Source organism: Salvelinus fontinalis, chromosome 15 (assembly GCF_029448725.1).
Source record: "Salvelinus fontinalis isolate EN_2023a chromosome 15, ASM2944872v1, whole genome shotgun sequence".
Lineage (NCBI taxonomy): Eukaryota > Metazoa > Chordata > Actinopteri > Salmoniformes > Salmonidae > Salvelinus > Salvelinus fontinalis.
The window spans coordinates 5,202,108-5,222,239 of NC_074679.1; the positions used below are offsets into that span (position 1 = coordinate 5,202,108).

At 45.6% G+C, this 20,132-nt stretch overlaps 1 protein-coding gene across 1 annotated transcript in view; it reads right to left on the reverse strand.

Moving 5' to 3' along the window:
- The window catches only part of sos2 (son of sevenless homolog 2 (Drosophila)), a 113,550-nt gene that overhangs the window by 10,766 nt on the left and 82,652 nt on the right, over positions 1-20,132 (reverse strand). The window contains exons 8-16 of the mRNA XM_055862509.1: positions 15,432-15,530; positions 13,339-13,466; positions 12,477-13,132; positions 9,951-10,032; positions 7,852-7,974; positions 7,280-7,392; positions 2,545-2,767; positions 2,048-2,167; positions 1,348-1,510 (exon numbers count right to left, since the gene is read on the reverse strand). Of these exons, the coding sequence (XP_055718484.1) occupies positions 1,348-1,510; positions 2,048-2,167; positions 2,545-2,767; positions 7,280-7,392; positions 7,852-7,974; positions 9,951-10,032; positions 12,477-13,132; positions 13,339-13,466; positions 15,432-15,530 (1,707 nt within the window). The remainder of the gene's footprint in view (positions 1-1,347; positions 1,511-2,047; positions 2,168-2,544; positions 2,768-7,279; positions 7,393-7,851; positions 7,975-9,950; positions 10,033-12,476; positions 13,133-13,338; positions 13,467-15,431; positions 15,531-20,132) is intronic.

The window sequence follows — 20,132 nt, forward strand, 5'->3', positions numbered from 1 at the left end:
ACTTGTTTTCAATGCGAATGACAGATCTATAAAATGATTTCTATGTGAATTTCGTCAGGTCGCCTACAAAGCTACATACTGGACCTTGCTGCTCAGTAAAATCTCTGGTCTTAGTGCGCAACAAGTAATATAATAATAATAATAATATATACCATTTAGCAGATGCTTTTATCCAAAGCGACTAACAGTCAAGCTGGCACACATTTGAAGTATGGGTGGCCCCCAGCAGGAATTGAACCCATGACCCTTGGCGTTGCAAGCGCCTTAGACCGCTGCGCCACTCGCAATGCCTACTTGTCATACATTTTAGCAAATACATTTATTTTTGATACTTAAATATATTTAAAACCAAATACTTTTAGACTATTAAAAGGTATCTTTAATTTTACTCAAGTATGACAATTGGGTATATTTGGGTATTGGGTATAAACTCTTCACAGTTGTGTTCTGTGAGTGTCACAGAGTAAAATGATAACCCATTTCATTGCTCCACATTACAACACTCCAACCTTGTTTAACATCATCAAATCTATGGCATGATTCCACCAATTGTAACCCTTTCAAAATAGAGACTTTTATTTTGAAGGCCAACCGCAAATTCTACTATTGTGGCTAATCCATTTTGTGGCTAGCTTCACAACACATAACCCGGTCTGGTCAAGCCTCAGTAGCCAGGGGAAGTTAAGTGGCTAGCTAGCTAGTTATTTTCATGAACTGAAGTTCAACAATAGTGGCTACCTAGCTAATACTTACTCACATGGATTCCTAAATCATTGCTAAGAATAATGAAAATTACTGCAGTTTCTACTGGTCTTTGTTTTCAGGCGGGTTGTATTGGTGCTAGCTAGGTACCAAGCTAAAGCTAGCTAGCTACCAAGCTAAAGATAGCTAGCTACCAAGCTAAAGCTAGCTAGCTAGCTACCGCAGAAGTTGCTAATAACATCTGTATCAAATATATTTGCAAACATTTTTAATCCTGCTCGTTTAATCGTGATCTTATTTCAAATGCTCACACAGACGTTTTCCCATTCGGTCAAACAAATAATGCCTTATTACCAACGCGGTATTGTTAAACACATCGTTCGTGGGCGGTGTGTGCTTGTTTGCATACTTTTATGTTTTGTACAGTTTTGACAGTGCTACTGATGGTCGTGGTGGAGCTTGACTTGCACGTACAAATTCAGCACACACAACATTCTAAAATAGAATAGTGTTTTTTTGGCATTAAAAGCTTATTTGACTCGTCAAATAGTGTTATTTGACGTGTATCGTTTTTTTTTACACGCAAAGACCCAAACGGCGTTCCATAGCGAAGGTGTGTGTGTGTGTGTGTGTGTGTGTGTTCACCTCAAAGGTGTGATCGAGCCGGTATACGGGGACAGAGTTGATGGCAGAGACCACCTCCAGAACACCGTTGAAATTGTTGAGCTCCTGAAACACCTGGAGGATCTCAATGACCCGTGTGAACACTGCTACCCTCTCATCCAGGTTCTCTGCTTCCACAATACACCTGACAGAGAGAGAGAGACAGAGAGCGAGAGAGACAGAGAGCGAGAGAGACAGAGAGACAGAGAGACAGAGAGCGAGACAGAGAGCGAGACAGAGAGCGAGACAGAGAGCGAGACAGAGAGCGAGACAGAGAGCGAGACAGAGAGCGAGACAGAGAGCGAGACAGAGAGCGAGACAGAGAGCGAGACAGAGAGCGAGACAGAGAGCGAGACAGAGAGCGAGACAGAGAGCGAGACAGAGAGCGAGACAGAGAGCGAGACAGAGAGCGAGACAGAGAGCGAGACAGAGAGCGAGACAGAGAGAGAGACAGAGAGAGAGAGCGAGACAGAGAGAGCGAGACAGAGAGAGCGAGACAGAGAGAGCGAGACAGAGAGGATATCAGTATTAGAGTTACTGACTGATTTCACAGCAGGGAGATGTTCAGTAGGGCACACAGTAGGAAAACATTTCTTATCGGACAAGTTCATGTTTGACTCGGTTTCATTACATATTCCACCTACTGAACAGTATTCCACCTACTACTACCACCACTACTCACTTCTCAAACCACAGTGTGAGGTTGGTGGTGTGGCGGATCATCCTCAGCAGGTTGGGAGAGTTATTTTCCTTGTCCTCTTTGGTCCAGACACTCCCCACCAGCTCAGACGGCCTCACAGCCCTGAGGAGAGAAGGGGGACAGTAACACACTTCAATAAGGCAGTAACACACTTCAATAAGACAGTAACACACTCCCCACCAGCTCAGGTGGCCTCACAGCCCTGGGGGGGGGGGGGGGGGGGGGGGGCAATGGCGGCAGTAACACACTGCGCAGCACGTCTCTTGTCACCTCTAAGAGGAGAAGTTGTGAAAGGCTGTTTAACGATCCACAGTCCCTGCGTTCAACATATTACACCGAAACAACATATTTCCACAGTCCTATGGACAGTACATGGTCTGCTGAGCTTCAGTTGGCCCGGCAGCTTAAACCACGTTCGGTCAGATCAGTAAACGAGTTGTCCACTTGATCACCGTAGTAACAGCAGGTGTCAGTCTAACCTGTATAGCTCTGACTCCAACAGGGTGAGCTGGCGGGCGATCTCTATGGGGTGAAGGGTCATGAGGTCAAAGGTGTCCGTCTGACCCAGGCGGCTGATGTGCCACTCGATGGGCGGCGGCGGGCTCTCGAAGGTGATGTTGTGGCTGACCCCGTTAGACTGAGTCTGCATCTTCCTCTTGATGATCTTGTTGATGGACTCCACCCACTTCCTCATAGACTTGCCTGAGGAAGAGACATGTGACAAGGACTTGTTTTTTTATCATTCATGACAATTAAATCTCAATTAAACTTCACTAAAGTAAAACATGACCATTGTCCAGTCCCCTATCTAATCACTGCCAGAGGTTGGAAGTAAAAAAAAACGTTTGAGACTCTTTAACACCTTAATGTTTTATTGTGACAGTTCTGGTGGACACCAATGCATTCATTACACGTAGCAACTAAACTTGCTAACATTTTCTGCACAATAAGTCACTAGTAAATAGTAAAAGTAGCGAACACTGAAAAATGTGTCCCTGTGAATGAACATTTTGGCATTGTAGTAAGAAATACTGTATTGAGGTAGTAGTATTGCGGTAGTCCTGTAGTAGTATTGAGGTAGTAGTATTGAGGTAGTCCTGTAGTAGTATTGCGGTAGTTCTGTAGTATTGAGGTAGTCCTGTAGTAGTATTGAGGTAGTCCTGTAGTAGTATTGAGGTTGTCCTGTAGTAGTATTGAGGTAGTAGTATTGAGGTAGTCCTGTAGTAGTATTGAGGTAGTAGTATTGGGGTAGTCCTGTAGTAGTATTGAGGTAGTCCTGTAGTAGTATTGAGGTAGTCCTGTAGTAGTATTGAGGTAGTAGTATTGAGGTAGTCCTGTAGTAGTATTGAGGTAGTCCTGTAGTAGTATTGAGGTAGTCCTGTAGTAGTATTGAGGTAGTCCTGTAGTAGTATTGAGGTAGTAGTATTGAGGTAGTCCTGTAGTAGTATTGCGGTAGTCCTGTAGTAGTATTGCAGTAGTAGTATTGAGGTAGTAGTATTGAGGTAGTCCTGTAGTAGTATTGAGGTAGTAGTATTGAGGTAGTCCTGTAGTAGTATTGAGGTAGTAGTATTGAGGTAGTCCTGTAGTAGTATTGAGGTAGTCCTGTAGTAATATTGAGGTAGTAGTATCGCGGTAGTAGTATTGAGGTAGTCCTGTAGTAGTATTGAGGTAGTAGTATTGAGGTAGTCCTGTAGTAGTATTGAGGTAGTCCTGTAGTAATATTGAGGTAGTCCTGTAGTAGTATTGAGGTAGTAGTATTGTATTAGTAGTATTGAGGTAGTCCTGTAGTAGTATTGAGGTAGTAGTATTGAGGTAGTCCTGTAGTAGTATTGAGGTAGTAGTATTGAGGTAGTCCTGTAGTAGTATTGAGGTAGTCCTGTAGTAGTATTGAGGTAGTAGTATTGAGGTAGTCCTGTAGTATTGAGGTAGTCCTGTAGTAGTATTGAGGTAGTAGTATTGAGGTAGTACTGTAGTATTCAATGGTTGGAATCTAAATTATTTTCTAATCGTTTAGTTCTGAACAGAACCCCACATTGTTCCGTTATATTCCACTGTTCCAACCAGCAAAATAAAGTTGTGAACCGTTTCGAACTGGAAAAAAAAAAAGCCTGACGGTTTATATTCTTCCTATATGTTTCTTTTTTTTAAACCTGTGACAAAAAATAAATAGGAATCATTCAGCTCATTACATTACTTCACCAATCAGTTTCGGATAGAGCAGGCAAGCTAGTTGTTTACATGCGTGATCGACAGACAAGTGTAGCCTGTGGCGCGATACGTAATTTAAATGTTATGGGTGGGGAGAGAGAGAGAGAGAGGGTTGAGGGGGCTTGACGCGCTGGGCATCTTATGACTTGTATTATCTGAATTATACCTAGGAGTGGCTTCTATGGAGGAACTTCGAATGTCCTTTGAACTTGAGTTGGCTTAATGTTGGACCCGAGCTAGCTAGCAGGCTAGCTAACAAGCTTGTGTGTGTAGAGCGGCACCAGCATTAAAATAACACGTCTTACCTTTTTGTAGTTAATACCGTGAAACGTTATAACTAGGCCTATAGTATCCTTAACTAGAAATTATAAAGTGAATCCACTCTTCTCTGGCTAATTAAACAACTCTCTCCTCATCTTCTGAATCATGCTTGGAATGACCTGGTGTGTAACTTCAGTACAGTAACCTGTCCTTCCGGGGGGGGGGGGGGTAGCCAAAAAACACACACACAAAGATTTTCATCTTGCAGGCAGACACTGGAATACGTTTCTAAGTGACAGAGTGAGGGGATTGCATAAGCAATTTGTTGCGCATTTTTGTGGGACTAGAAAACAAATGCCTGGAACATAAAATACCGTTATTAACCGGTTCCCGTGCTTTTATAATACCGTTATTAACCGGTTCCCGTGCTTTTAAAATACCGTTATTAACCGGTTCCAGTGCTTTTATAATACCGTTATTAACCGGTTCCAGTGCTTTTATAATACCGTTATTAACCGGTTCCAGTGCTTTTATAATACCGTTATTAACCGGTTCCAGTGCTTTTATAATACCGTTATTAACCGGTTCCCGTGCTTTTATAATACCGTTATTAACCGGTTCCCGTGCTTTTATAATACCGTTATTAACCGGTTCCCGTGCTTTTATAATACCGTTATTAACCGGTTCCAGTGCTTTTATAATACCGTTATTAACCGGTTCCAGTGCTTTTATAATAACGTTATTAACCGGTTCCCGTGCTTTTATAATAACGGTTCTCTTCCGGAACAGTATGGATCACTTTCATTCCTTTTTCCGTTTCTGTTCCTTGAACATTTATTTTCGGTTCTGTTCCCTGAATAGTTCCAACCCCTGGTAGTAGTACTATAGTAGTATTGTGGTAGTACTGTAGTAATATTGTAGTAGTAGTACTGTAGTACTAGTATTGTAGTGGTACTGTAGTAGTGATATTGAGGTGGTACTGTAGTAGCACTGAGGTAGTACTGTAGTAGTATTGAGGTAGTACTGTAGTGGTACTGTAATATTGAGGTGGTATTGTAGTGGTACTGTAGTAGTGTTGTAATACTGCAGTGGTACTGTAGTATTGAGGCAGTACTGTAGTAGTATTGTAATAGTATTGCGGTGGTACTGTAGTAGCACTGTAGTATTATTGAAGTAGTATTGTAATAGTATGTGTAGTGGTACTGTAGTAGTATTGGTGTAGCACTGTAGTATTGCGGTAGTACTGTAGTGGTATTGTAATAGTATTTGTAGTGGTACTGTAGTGGTATTGAGGTAGTACTGTAGTGGTATTGTAATGGTACTGTAGTAGTATAGAGGTAGTACTGTTGTGGTACTGTAGTATCGAGGTAGTACTGTAGTAGTGTTGAGGTAGTAGTGTAGTGGTACGGTAGTATTGAGGTAGTGCTGTAGTAGTATTGGAATAGTATTGTAATGGTACTGTAGCAGTATTGCGGTAGTAGTGTAGTGGTACTGAAGTATTGATGTAGTACTGTAGTGGTATTGGAATAGTATTGTAGTGGTACTGCAGTAGTACTGTAGTAGTATCGAGGTAGTACTGTGGCGGTATTGTAATAGTATTGTAGTAGTATTGCGGTAGTACTGTGGTGGTATTGTAATGGTACTGTAGTAGTATTGAGGTAGTAGTGTAGTGGTACTGTAGTATTGAGGTAGTACTGTAGTAGTGTTGTGGTACTGTAGTATTGATGTAATTCTGCAGTGGTACTGTAGTATTGAGGTAGTAGTGTAGTAGTACTGTAGTATCGAGGTAGTACTGTAGTAGTGTTGTGGTACCGTAGTATTGAGGTAGTAGTGTAGTGGCACTGTAGTATTGAGGTAGTAGTGTGTTAGTACTGTAGTAGTACTGTTGTGGTATTGTAATAGTATTGTAATGGTACAGTGGTAGTATTGCGGTAGTAGTGTAGTGGTACCGCAGTATTGAGGTAGTAGTGTAGTAGTACTGTAGTATTGAGGTAGTACTGTAGTAGTACTTTAGTATTGAGGTAGTACTGTAGTAGTACTGTGGTGGTGCTGTAGTAGTACTGTAGTAGTGCTGTGGTAGTGCTGTAGTAGTACTGTAGTGGTATTGCAATATTATTGTAATGGCACTGCCGTAGTATTGCAGTAGTACTGTAGTATTGCGGTACAACTGTAGTAGTACTGTAGTGGTATTGTAATAGTATTGTAATGGTACTGTAGTAGTATTGCGGTAGTAGTACTGTAGTATTGAGGTAGTACTGTAGTGGTACTGTAGTATTGAGGTAGTACTGTAGTATTGAGGTAGTACTGTAGTAGTACTGCGGTGGTACTGTAGTAGTACTGTAGTATTGAGGTAGTACTGTAGTGGTACTGTAGTAGTATTGCGGTAGTAGTGTAGTGGTACTGTAGTATTGAGGTAGTACTGTAGTATTGAGGTAGTACTGCGGTGGTACTGTAGTAGTACTGTAGTATTGAGGTAGTACTGTAGTGGTACTGCGGTGGTACTGTAGTATTGAGGTAGTACTGTAGTAGTACTGCGGTGGTACTGTAGTATTGAGGTAGTACTGTAGTATTGAGGTAGTACTGTAGTAGTACTGCGGTGGTACTGTAGTATTGAGGTAGTACTGTAGTATTGAGGTAGTACTGTAGTGGTACTGCGGTGGTACTGTAGTATTGAGGTGGTACTGTAGTAGTACTGTAGTAGTACTGCGGTGGTACTGTAGTAGTACTGTAGTATTGAGGTAGTACCTCGTAGTTGTATAATGCTGCTAATGTACTCCTCCAGTCGGCCTCGTAGCTCGGGGTCGTTCTCAAAGTCATAGAAATGATGTTCCACCCACTGACGAAACACATTCAGGACCCTGAGAGAGAGAGAGAGGGGGAGATAGAGGGGGGGAGAGGGGGAGAGAGAGGGGGGGAGAGACACAGAGAGAGAGGGGGAGAGAGAGGGGGAGAGAGAGAGGGGGGGGAGGGGGAGGGAAACAGACGAAGGTGAATGATCAGTCAAATTAATTTATAAAGCACTTGTTTTATCAACAGGTATCACTGTGCTTTAAGAAACTATTTTGAGAGATGCCACAGTAGAAAGTCAGAAGGTTAGGGCCACAGGAATGGTGATGATGGACCACCCCCATCATGGATGGATGAGTCTGATTGGACAGCGGGAGGGTGAGAAGGAGTCTTGATTGGACAGTGGGATGTACTCTGAATGGACAGTGGGATGTACTCTGATTGGACAGTGGGAAGGAGTCTGATTGGATAGTGGGAAGGAGTCTGATTGGACAGTGGGAAGGAGTCTGATTGGACAGTGGTGATTATACCTGAGTTGGACCGGTTGGACGTACTCCCTCCGGAACCTCTGTAGCTCTGCAGCCATTGGCTGATCTCCGTTCCATAGAGCCTGCTTGTCTGCCTCGGTGGGCTCCGGCTCTGGGATCTCAATCCTGTGTGTCAAAAATAATAATAATTTCATTTGTAAAGCTCAAAAAACAAATAAATACATATTAAAAACAATTCAAACCTAAGAACAGAGAACACAGACAACCAAAGTTTTGTGTCATCAGTCATAAGTGTCATCAGATCTGGACGACAAAACAGAACTAGCAGACTTTATATTTAAATGTTATTTAACCTTTATTTAACTAGGAAAGTCAGTTAAGAACAAATTCTTATTTACAAATCATGGCCTACACCAGCCAAACCCGGACGATGCTGGGGCAATTGTGTGCCGTCCTATGGGACTCCCAATCATGGCCGGCTGTGATACAGCCCGGATTCGAACCAGGGTGTCGGCAGTGACGCCTCTTGCACTGAGATGCAGTGCCTTAGACCGCTGTGCCACTCGGGAGCCCTGACAACACAGCATATAACCATCAACAGGTTAGGAGCCAGGATATAGTCATAGGTTGAGTGACAAATGGCACCCTATATAGGGCTCTACTCCAGACCAGGGTCCACGGGGCTCTACTCCAGACCGGGGTCCACGGGGCTCTACTTCAGACCGGGGTCCACGGGGCTCTACTTCAGACCGGGGGTCCACGGGGCTCTACTCCAGACCGGGGGTCCACGGGGCTCTACTCCAGACCGGGGGTCCACGGGGCTCTACTCCAGACCGGGGGTCCACGGGGCTCTACTCCAGACCGGGGGTCCACGGGGCTCTACTCCAGACCGGGGGTCCACGGGGCTCTACTCCAGACCGGGGGTCCACGGGGCTCTACTCCAGACCGGGGGTCCACGGGGCTCTACTCCAGACCGGGGGTCCACGGGGCTCTACTCCAGACCGGGGGTCCACGGGGCTCTACTCCAGACCGGGGGTCCACGGGGCTCTACTCCAGACCGGGGGTCCACGGGGCTCTACTCCAGACCGGGGGTCCACGGGGCTCTACTCCAGACCGGGGGTCCACGGGGCTCTACTCCAGACCGGGGGTCCACGGGGCTCTACTCCAGACCGGGGGTCCACGGGGCTCTACTCCAGACCGGGGGTCCACGGGGCTCTACTCCAGACCGGGGGTCCACGGGGCTCTACTCCAGACCGGGGGTCCACGGGGCTCTACTCCAGACCGGGGGTCCACGGGGCTCTACTCCAGACCGGGGGTCCACGGGGCTCTACTCCAGACCGGGGGTCCACGGGGCTCTACTCCAGACCGGGGGTCCACGGGGCTCTACTCCAGACCGGGGGTCCACGGGGCTCTACTCCAGACCGGGGGTCCACGGGGCTCTACTCCAGACCGGGGGTCCACGGGGCTCTACTCCAGACCGGGGGTCCACGGGGCTCTACTCCAGACCGGGGGTCCACGGGGCTCTACTCCAGACCGGGGGTCCACGGGGCTCTACTCCAGACCGGGGGTCCACGGGGCTCTACTCCAGACCGGGGGTCCACGGGGCTCTACTCCAGACCGGGGGTCCACGGGGCTCTACTTCAGACCGGGGGTCCACGGCGCTCTACTTCAGACCGGGGGTCTACTTCGGACCGGGGGTCCATGGGGCTCTACTTCAGACCGGGGTCCACGGGGCTCTACTCCAGACCAGGGGTCCACGGGGCTCTACTCCAGACCAGGGTCCACGGGGCTCTACTCCAGACCGGGGGTCCACAGGGCTCTACTCCAGACCGGGGGTCCACGGGGCTCTACTCCAGACCGGGGGTCCACGGGGCTCTACTCCAGACCGGGGTCTATGGGTGCCAGTTAGGACACAAAATAGAACTGCATTGTCTCTATTGTCCCTCCAGGGATATAAACGGGAAATATTTCACTTCCTGTGTGTTGTTGTTCTACTTTATACTACTGATATTGATTACTGAAATGTTTGGGAAAGAGCTGGCAAGAAAGGCATTTCACTGTACTTGTGCACGTGACAATAACACTTGAAAAAAATGTCTTGGCCCCTGCACAAACACAACACACTGGTAAGCAGGACCTACCTGTCTATCAAGAGACCGAGGAGCTCCTGGGGCTTGCAAAAGGACCGGTAGGTAGTCAGAAAAGTGCGCACAAAGTTGGGATCTAAAGGACAGCAGAAAAATGATTGAATCATCACACTTGCATCATAAATAAGCGAAATTATCTGTATTTGGAATAACGTCAAATTGATCAGAAATACAGTGTAGATATTGTTAAATGACTATTGTAGCTGGAAACGGCTGATTTTTAATGGAATATCTACATAGGCGTACAGAGGCCCATTATCAGCAACCACCACTCCTGTGTTCCAATGGCACGTTGTGTTAGCTAATCCAAGTTTATAATTTTAAAAGACTAATTGATCATTAGAAAACCCTTTTGCAATTATGTTAGCGCAGCTGAAAACTGTTGTCCTGATTTAAAGAAGCAATACAACTGGCCTTCTTTAGACTAGTTGAGTATCTGGAGCATCAGCATTTGTGGGTTCGACTACAGGCTCAACATGGCCAGAAACAAAGACCTTTCTTCTGAAACTCGTCAGTCTATTCTTGTTCTGAGAAATGAAGGCTATTCCATGCGAGAAATTGCCAAGAAACTAAAGATCTCGTACAACGCTGTGTACTACTCCCTTCACAGAACAGCGCAAACTGGCTCTAACCAGAATAGAAAGAGGAGTGGGAGGCCCTGGTGGACAACTGAGCGTTTCCAGCTACAATAGTCATTTACAACATTAACAATGTCTACACTGTATTTCTGATCTATTCTATTTTAATGGACCAAAAAAAAGGGGCTTTTCTTTCAAAAACTAGGACATTTCTAAGTGACCCCAAACTTTTGAACGGTAGTGTGTGATATATATATATTATATACACACACATACACACACACACAATATATATATAAACTCAGCAAAAAAAGAAACGTCCCTTTTTCAGGACCCTGTCTTTCAAAGATAATTCGTATAAATCCAAATAACTTCACAGATCTTGTAACGGGTTTAAACACTGTTTCCCATGCTTGTTCAGTGAACCATAAACAATCAATGAACATGCACCTGTGGAACGGTCGTTAAGACACTAACAGCTTACAGACGGTAGGCAATTAAGGTCACAGTTATGAAAACTTAGGACACTAAAGAGGCCTTTCTACTGACTCTGGGAAAAAAACTAAAAGAAAGATGTCCAGGGTCCCTGCTCATCTGCGTTAACGTGCCTTAGGCATGCTGCAAGGAGGCATGAGGACTGCAGATGTGGCCAGGGCAATAAATTGCAATGTCCGTACTGTGAGACGCCTAAGACAGCGCTACAGGAAGGACAACTGATCGTCCTCACAGTGGCAGACCACGTGTAACAACACCTGCACAGGATCGGTACATCTGAACATCACACCTGGTGGACAGGTACAGGATGGCAACAACAACTGCCCGAGTTGCACCAGGAACGCACAATTCCTCCATCATTGCTCAGACTGTCCGCAATAGGCTGAGAGAGGCTGGACTGAGGGCTTGTAGGCCTGTTGTAAGGCAGGTCCTCATCAGACATCACCGGCGACAACATCGCCTACGGGGACAAACCCACCGTTGCTGGACCAGACAGGACTGGCAAAAAGTGCTCTTCACTGACGAGTTGCGGTTTTGTCTCACCAAGGGTGATGGTCGGATTCGCGTTTATCGTCGAAGGAATGAACGTTACACCAAGGCCTGTACTCTGGACCGGGATCGATTTGGAGGTGAAGGATCCGTCGTGTTCTGGGGCGGTGTGTCACAGCATCATCGGGCTGAGCTTGTTGTCATTGCAGGCAATCTCAACGCTGTGCGTTACAGGGAAGACATCCTCCTCCCTCATGTGGTACCCATCCTGCAGGCTCATCCTGACATGACCCTCCAGCATGACAATGCCACCAGCCATACTGCTCATTCGGTGAGTGATTTCCTGCAAGACAGGAATGTCAGTGTTCTGCCATGGCCAGCGAAGAGCCCGGATCTCAATCCCATTGACCACGTCTGGGACCTGTTCGATTGGAGGGTGAGGGCTAGGGCCATTCCCCCCAGGAATGTCTGAGAACTTGCAGGTGCCTTGGTGGAAGAGTGGGTTAACATCTCACAGCAAGAACTGGCAAATCTGGTGCAGTCCATGAGGAGGAGATGCACTGCAGTACTTAATGCAGCTGGTGGCCACACCAGATACTGACTGTTTGATTTTGACCCCCACCCCCTTTGTTCAGGGACACATTATTCCATTTCTGTTAGTCACATGTCTGTGGAACTTGTTCAGTTTATGTCTCAGTTGTTGAATCTTGTTATGTTCATACAAATATTTACACATGTTAAGTTTCCCGAAAATAAACGCAGTTGACAGTGAGAGGACGTTTCTTTTTTTGCTGAGTTTATACATACATACATGCATTACATACATACATAGTACGTTCCGCCCCCCCGACCCGACAAAACATTTCCGGCAGCTGAATCTAGTTGCCTACCCCTGGCCTACTCTAGAGTACACTACTCTTAAAACAGACAACACGGTAGGGGTCTCAGCCAGGCTTACCAGCGTACATGTGGTAGGTGAGCCTCTCTATAAGCTTGACCACCGTGCCTGCTTTAATAATGGGTATCCCCGTCTTGCTCTGGACGCGATCTTCAAACACGATGTTCTCCTCTGAGTCGTGCACAGCGAAGCGGTATAGCTCTGGCGAGGGCAGGCGGAGGGGCTGAGCCTGCTCCTCGTGCTGCAGAACCGTGTCCAACATACGGTCCAGCGTGGAGCGGTACTGCAGGGTCACCAGCGCCGCCATCCAAGCCCCTTTCTCCTCCGTCGAGCGGGCGCAGAACACCACACAGTTCTCGTCTTTACCGACGAGTTCGAAGGCGTGTTTGAACTCCGCCGAGTCCTCGCGGTCCACGATGCGGACTTTCCGCAGGACGAACTTCTCCTTGAGACGGAACTCTGCCCCGCTTCCAGAACCGGGGAGTCGGGAGCTCTGATTGGCCTTGCAGCTGATCATGAGGCCGTCGAACAGGAAGTTGTGTCGCTCGTGTTTGGCGCCGGCGCGGAGGAGCGCCCCCTCCAGGATAAACTCTGAACAGCACTGGCCGATGTCCTTCCCCTCCCAGCCGTCGATGCTCTTCTGGATCTCATTCATCCGCTTGATGGCCAGCTGCTTGCTGCGCACCTGACGGCTGTACAGACGGTACATGGGCTCGCTGGAGGAGTATGAGAAAGAGAGAGAAAGAGGGTGGTCAGAAAACTGAAGAATCAATCCAAACCTTTATTTAACTAGAATAATTGTTGAGAACACAATTTGTTTACATTAACAACCCGAAAACGAATCACATTTAAACACACGGTTAGTATAGTAAGACGTGTGTATCTGCAGGGTGTGCTGTAGCGTGGAGGCGCAGCTACGTACCCAGGTTTGCGTCGAGGCAGGTGTTTGGCGTAGATGCGTTCCACGCTACACTGGAGGTTGAGCAGAGCGGTGATGGCCTGCTTCAAACACTCCCTGTCATCCTGCTCCTCACTGTGCTCCTGCAGCTGCTGCTCACAAAACACAAGGTGACAGGCATTAGGCATTGATGCATGTTTTAACATATGCACAGAGCAACATTGATGTATATGTTTTAACGTATGCACAGAGCGACATTGATGCATGGTTTAACGTATGCACAGAGCAACATTGATGTATACGTTTTAACGTATGCACAGAGCAACATTGATGTATATGTTTTAACATATGCACAGAGCAACATTGATGTATATGTTTTAACGTATGCACAGAGCAACATTGATGTGTATGTTTTAACGTATGCACAGAGCAACATTGATGTATATGTTTTAACATATGCACAGAGCAACATTGATGTGTTTTAATGTATGCACAGAGCAACATTGATGTGTTTTAACGTATGTACAGAGCAACATTGATGTGTATGTTTTAACGTATGCACAGAGCAACATTGATGTATATGTTTTAACATATGCACAGAGCAACATTGATGTATATGTTTTAACATATGCACAGAGCAACATTGATGTATATGTTTTAATGTATGCACAGAGCAACATTGATGTGTTTTAATGTATGCACAGAGCAACATTGATGTGTTTTAACGTATGCACAGAGCAACATTGATGTATATGTTTTAACATATGCACAGAGCAACATTGATGTATATGTTTTAACGTATGCACAGAGCAACATTGATGTGTTTTAACGTATGCACAGAGCAACATTGATGTATATGTTTTAACGTATGCACAGAGCGACATTGATGTATATGTTTTAACGTATGCACAGAGCAACATTGATGTATATGTTTTAACGTATGCACAGAGCAACATTGATGTATATGTTTTAACATATGCACAGAGCAACATTGATGCATGGTTTAACGTATGCACAGAGCAACATTGATGCATGGTTTAACGTATGCACAGAGCAACATTGATGCATGGTTTAACGTATGCACAGAGCAACATTGATGCATGGTTTAACGTATGCACAGAGAAAATCACGTCCCTCATTACAGGAAGATACAAAAGTACTTGCACGGACACAATCCGTGGAGGTGATCGATGCCACAACAAGCAACAGATGCAGAGGGTCTGCTGGCAGATCACTACTAAAGGTTCAACTGATTGACTTGCTCATGGTTTAAATCAAATCAAATCAAATTTTATTAGTCACATACACATGGTTAGCAGATGTTAATGCGAGTGTAGCGAAATGCTTGTGCTTCTAGTTCCGACAATGCAGTAATAACAACAAGTAATCTAACCTAACAATTCCACAACTGCTACCTTATACACACACAAGTGTAAAGGGATAAAGAATATGTACATAAAGATATATGAATGAGTGATGGTACAGAACGGCATAGGCAAGGTGCAGTAGATGGTATAGAGTACAGTATATACATATGAGATGAGTACTGTAGGGTATGTAAACATAAAGTGGCATAGTTTAAAGTGGCTAGTGGTCCATGTATTACATAAGATGGCAAGACTTAAAGCTGAAATCTGCAAAAAGGGGGGGCGGGGAAACATTCTCCCCCCCCCAGCGTCTTTCGTTATTGTTTTTTTTAGTTTTTGTTGATGACACGGAGGAAAGGAGAATTGTGGTTTTAAAAAGGCCTCAGGACATGTCCTGCTGTTCTATTAAGTATGCACTGACGTCCCACGGTCTTTGCTGTTGTCACAACGCAAACCGACGTGGCAGTCAGCACCAACAACGGATTTCAGATATAATAACTAACTTTGACTGAGTTAAAACCAATCTATAGTCCACTGACAGGAATCAGGAGCTCTCAGATCCCGAACAGAGAGCTTGACCCTAATTTCCATACTTAACCACAAGATGGCGACTCATAAGGGGAATGACCAAAACACTGGCCATGATAAGCTTTAAGTCGAAACACTGGTCAACCTCACTGTGAGAAGGACATGCCTGGACTGTGTGTGTGTGTCTGTGTGTCTGTGTCTGTGTGTGTGTCAGACACTCACCTGCAGTAGTTCAAAGTAGTGCAAACAGTGGTATACAGGAACCATCATGAGCTGTGGCAGAACGTACTGAACCGCCTCCTTGAAACCTTCAGCTATGGACTGGAGAGACAACAACATTACCTTACAGATTACATACTACTGTAGAGACACCATTACAATACAGATTACTGGAGAGACAACACCATTACAGATTCCCCTGGAGAGAAAGACTAGAGGGACTAGTACCTAACATAATATATATGGACTGGAGAGACAGACACCATTACCTTACAGATTACATACTACTGTAGAGACAACATTACAGATTACTGGAGAGACAACAACATTACCTTACAGATTACTGGAGACAACATTACTTTACATATTACCGTAGAGACAGACAACATTAATTTACATATTACTGTAGAGACACAGACCCAACAACATTACATACTACTGTAGAGACACCATTACACTACAGATTACTGGAGACAACATTAATTTACATATTACCGTAGAGACAGACAACATTAATTTACATATTACTGGAGAGACAACATTACTTTACATATTACCGTAGAGACAGACAACATTAATTTACATATTACCGTAGAGACAGACAACATTACTTTACATATTACCGTAGAGACACAGACCCAACAACATTACTTTACATATTACCGTAGAGACAGACAACATTAATTTACATATTACTGTAGAGACACAGACCCAACAACATTACATATTACTGTAGAGACACAGACCCAACAACATTACATATTACTGTAGAGACACAGACCCAACAACATTACATATTACTGCAGAGACAAAGACAACCTAGAAACAGAGAGAACAGGAGAGACGGGGTCCCTCTGCTATGGACTGAAGAGAATATAAAAACCATGGATGACAGAGAGAGGGAGAGAAAAAAAGAGGAGACAAATAGGGTAGTAGGGGTTGCTATATAGTATCCTCCCTCCTGCTCCCTAGTAGGGGTTGTTATATAGTATCCTCCCTCCTGCTCCCTAGTAGGGGTTGCTATATAGTATCCTCCCTCCTGCTCCCTAGTAGGGGTTGTTATATAGTATCCTCCCTCCTGCTCCCTAGTAGGGGTTGCTATATAGTATCCTCCCTCCTGCTCTCTAGTAGGGGTTGTTATATAGTATCCTCCCTCCTGCTCTCTAGTAGGGGTTGTTATATAGTATCCTCCCTCCTGCTCTTTAGTAGGGGTTGTTATATAGTATCCTCCCTCCTGCTCCCTAGTAGGGGTTGTTATATAGTATCCTCCCTCCTGCTCCCTAGTTGGGGTTGTTATATAGTATCCTCCCTCCTGCTCCCTAGTAGGGGTTGTTATATAGTATCCTCCCTCCTGCTCCCTAGTAGGGGTTGTTATATAGTATCCTCCCTCCTGCTCTCTAGTAGGGGTTGTTATATAGTATCCTTCCTCCTGCTCCCTAGTAGGGGTTGTTATATAGTATCCTCCCTCCTGCTCCCTAGTAGGGGTTGTTATATAGTATCCTCCCTCCTGCTCCCTAGTAGGGGTTGTTATATAGTATCCTCCCTCCTGCTCCCTAGTAGGGGTTGCTATATAGTATCCTCCCTCCTGCTCCGTAGATAGATGATCCTAAATCAATACTCTACTACTTAAGACTCCACACTACAGCCTCCTCTGGTGCTCTCTGTCTGTGTGTCTGTGTGGAGAGACACTCAGACTACAGACTACATAGCCTGCCTGCCCCATACTGTCTGTCTGTCTGTGGGGAGAGATATTGAGTTCTGTCTGTATGTCTGCTTGTCTGTCTGTCTGTGTGGGGAGAGATAGTGAGTTCTGTCTGTCTGTCTATGTGTGTGTCTGTCTGTCTGTCTATGTGTCTGTCTGTCTGTCTATGTGTCTGTCTGTCTATGTATCTGTCTGTCTGTCTATGTATCTGTCTGTCTGTCTATGTGTCTGTCTGTCTGTCTATGTGTCTGTCTGTCTGTCTATGTGTCTGTCTATGTGTCTGTCTGTCTGTCTATGTGTCTGTCTGTCTATCTGTCTGTGTGTCTGTCTATGTGTCTGTCTGTCTGTCTGTCTGTCTATGTGTCTGTCTATGTGTGTGTCTGTCTGTGTGTCTGTCTGTGTGTCTGTCTGTCTGTCTGTCTGTCTGTCTGTCTGTCTGTCTGTCTGTCTGTCTGTCTGTCTGTGTGTCTGTGTGTGTGTCTGTGTGTCTGTCTGTCTGTCTGTGTGTCTGTCTGTCTGTCTGTCTGTCTGTGTGTCTGTCTGTCTGTCTGTCTGTCTGTGTGTCTGTCTGTCTGTGTGTCTGTCTGTCTGTCTGTCTGTCTGTCTGTCTGTCTGTGTCTGGGGAGAGATAGTGAGTTCTGTCTGTCTGTCTGTCTGTCTGTCTGTCTGTCTGTCTGTCTGTCTGTCTGTCTGTCTGTCTGTGTGTCTGTGTGTCTGTCTGTGTGTGTGTCTGTCTGTCTGTCTGTCTGTCTGTCTGTCTGTCTGTCTGTCTGTCTGTCTGTCTGTCTGTGTGTCTGTCTGTCTGTCTGTCTGTCTGTCTGTCTGTCTGTCTGTCTGTGTCTGGGGAGAGATAGTGAGTTCTGTCTGTCTGTCTGTCTGTCTGTCTGTCTGTCTGTCTGTCTGTCTGTCTGTGTGTGTGTGTGTGTGTGTGGGGAGAGATAGTGAGTTCTGTAAACACACAGAGATATTAGAATGGAGCTCCAAACACTGGCAAATGACAAAACAATAACTATTGCAACAATGTAACCCAGTTCTACCCCAACATCACCCCTAGATCATTAAAATAAAAAGGAACAATACAACGAAACACCATCCTGGCAATCACACACACAGCAGTGCAATAAGCACAGCTTGTACCCTTTCAGATCAGAGGTAGCCCCCCCCTCTCCTCTTTTATCCCTCCTTCCCTTTCCCTCCAACCCCTCCCACCCCTCTCCTCTACCCTTCTCACCCATCTCCTTCCCTCCCCCTCCATCTCCTTCCCTCGCTCTCTCTCCTCCTCTCCGTCATCTGCTCTCCTCCAGGAGAGACTGTACGCATCCCAAATGGTGTCCTATTCCCTATGTAGTGCACTACTTTTGACCAGAGCCCAGGGCCCTATATAGGGAATAGGGTGCCATTCTGGACACAGCAGGGCCTGGGCTATTTTTAAAGGCCATGTAATTTAGCCACAATACCAGACGCTGCAGAGTGCAGTGACTGAGTGCTCCACAGACACATCTCTCTGACAGAGAGCAGGAGAGGAGGGGGAAAGGGGAGAAGAGAAGAGAAGGGGGGAGTGAGTGAGATGATGGGAGAATACAAAATGAGAAAGTAGAAAACGAGAGCGAGAGAGAGAGAGAAAGAGCGAGAGAGACAAAGAGCGAGAGAGACAAAGAGCGAGAGAGACAAAGAGCGAGAGAGACAAAGAGCGAGAGAGACAAAGAGCGAGAGAGACAAAGAGCGAGAGAGACAAAGAGAGAAAGAGCGAGAGAGAGAAAAAGCGAGAGAGAGAAAGAGCGAGAGAGAGAAAGAGCGAGAGAGAGAAAGAGCGAGAGAGAGAAAGAGCGAGAGAAAGAGCGAGAGAGAGAAAGAGCGAGAGAGAGAAAGAGCGAGAGAGAAAGAGCGAGAGAGAGAAAGAGCGAGAGAGAGAAAGAGCGAGAGAGAGAAAGAGCGAGAGAGAGAGTGCGAGAGAGAGAGTGCGAGAGAGCGCGAGAGAGAGAGCGCAAGAGAGCGAGAAAGAGAGCGAGAAAGAGAGTGAGAGAAAGAGGGAGAGAGAAAGAGCAAGAGAGAGAGAGAGCGCGAGAGAGAGAGAGAGAGCGAGAGAGAGCGAGAGAGCGAGCGACTACTGAGGATACACTCCCTGACAGACTTCTAAATAAACAGCACCTTTAAGCAATCAGTCCTGAGAGCAACTGGTGTTTATGTGTCATTATACAACAGGTGGAACTAATCCTGAATGCTGATTGGTTAAAACCGCATTCCAACCGGTGTCTATTCCACAAGTTAGCGCCGGCTAAATCTATGACATTAAAATGCCTGTTTACTCTGATCCATCTGACTGCCTCATCAGCCCAGCCAGGCAATTTATAAACTTGATCTCCACTATAAAAAGCATCTAGACATTATCTCACATTTCTTTTTGACTAACATTTAGTTTTCAACAGCAGAGACCTGTATAAACCTGGCTGTCTGTCTCTAAAATGAAATGCAGCTAGTTAGCGGTCTTTCCAGCTTCAGTTTGAAGTAAACGTGTTAACTGTGTGGTTGGCTAGCTCCTCTGAACAACAGTGTCCTGACGAGAGAGCACATTGTCTATGCCAGGCCAAATCGCGCCTCATTAGCTCATTGTAATGGATGTGTCTAAATAAATGTCACTAGAAAACAGCTTAAACAAATACAAATGCAGCTACTTTGCCATTATTCTGTCTGCTCTGTTTGACGTGACTGTAGGTTAGCCGTAGTTGGCTAGCTAGCAAGCAAGGGATAAGAACGTTGCCAGCCGGTATGACAATAGAACATTTAGAACCAACGACTGGGTTGTATCCATAGATACAGAACAAAAAGACTGAATGACTGAGTCGCGTTTCTGGCAACCAAACCGATAGAATGAATGACCAGCCAGCTTGGGTAGCAACTCTAGATTTTGTGTCGGGACTATATGTTGTGGAAGGATGAAATAGTATGAAGACAGACAGACAGCCCTGACGACCAGACAGACAGCCCTGACGACCAGACAGACA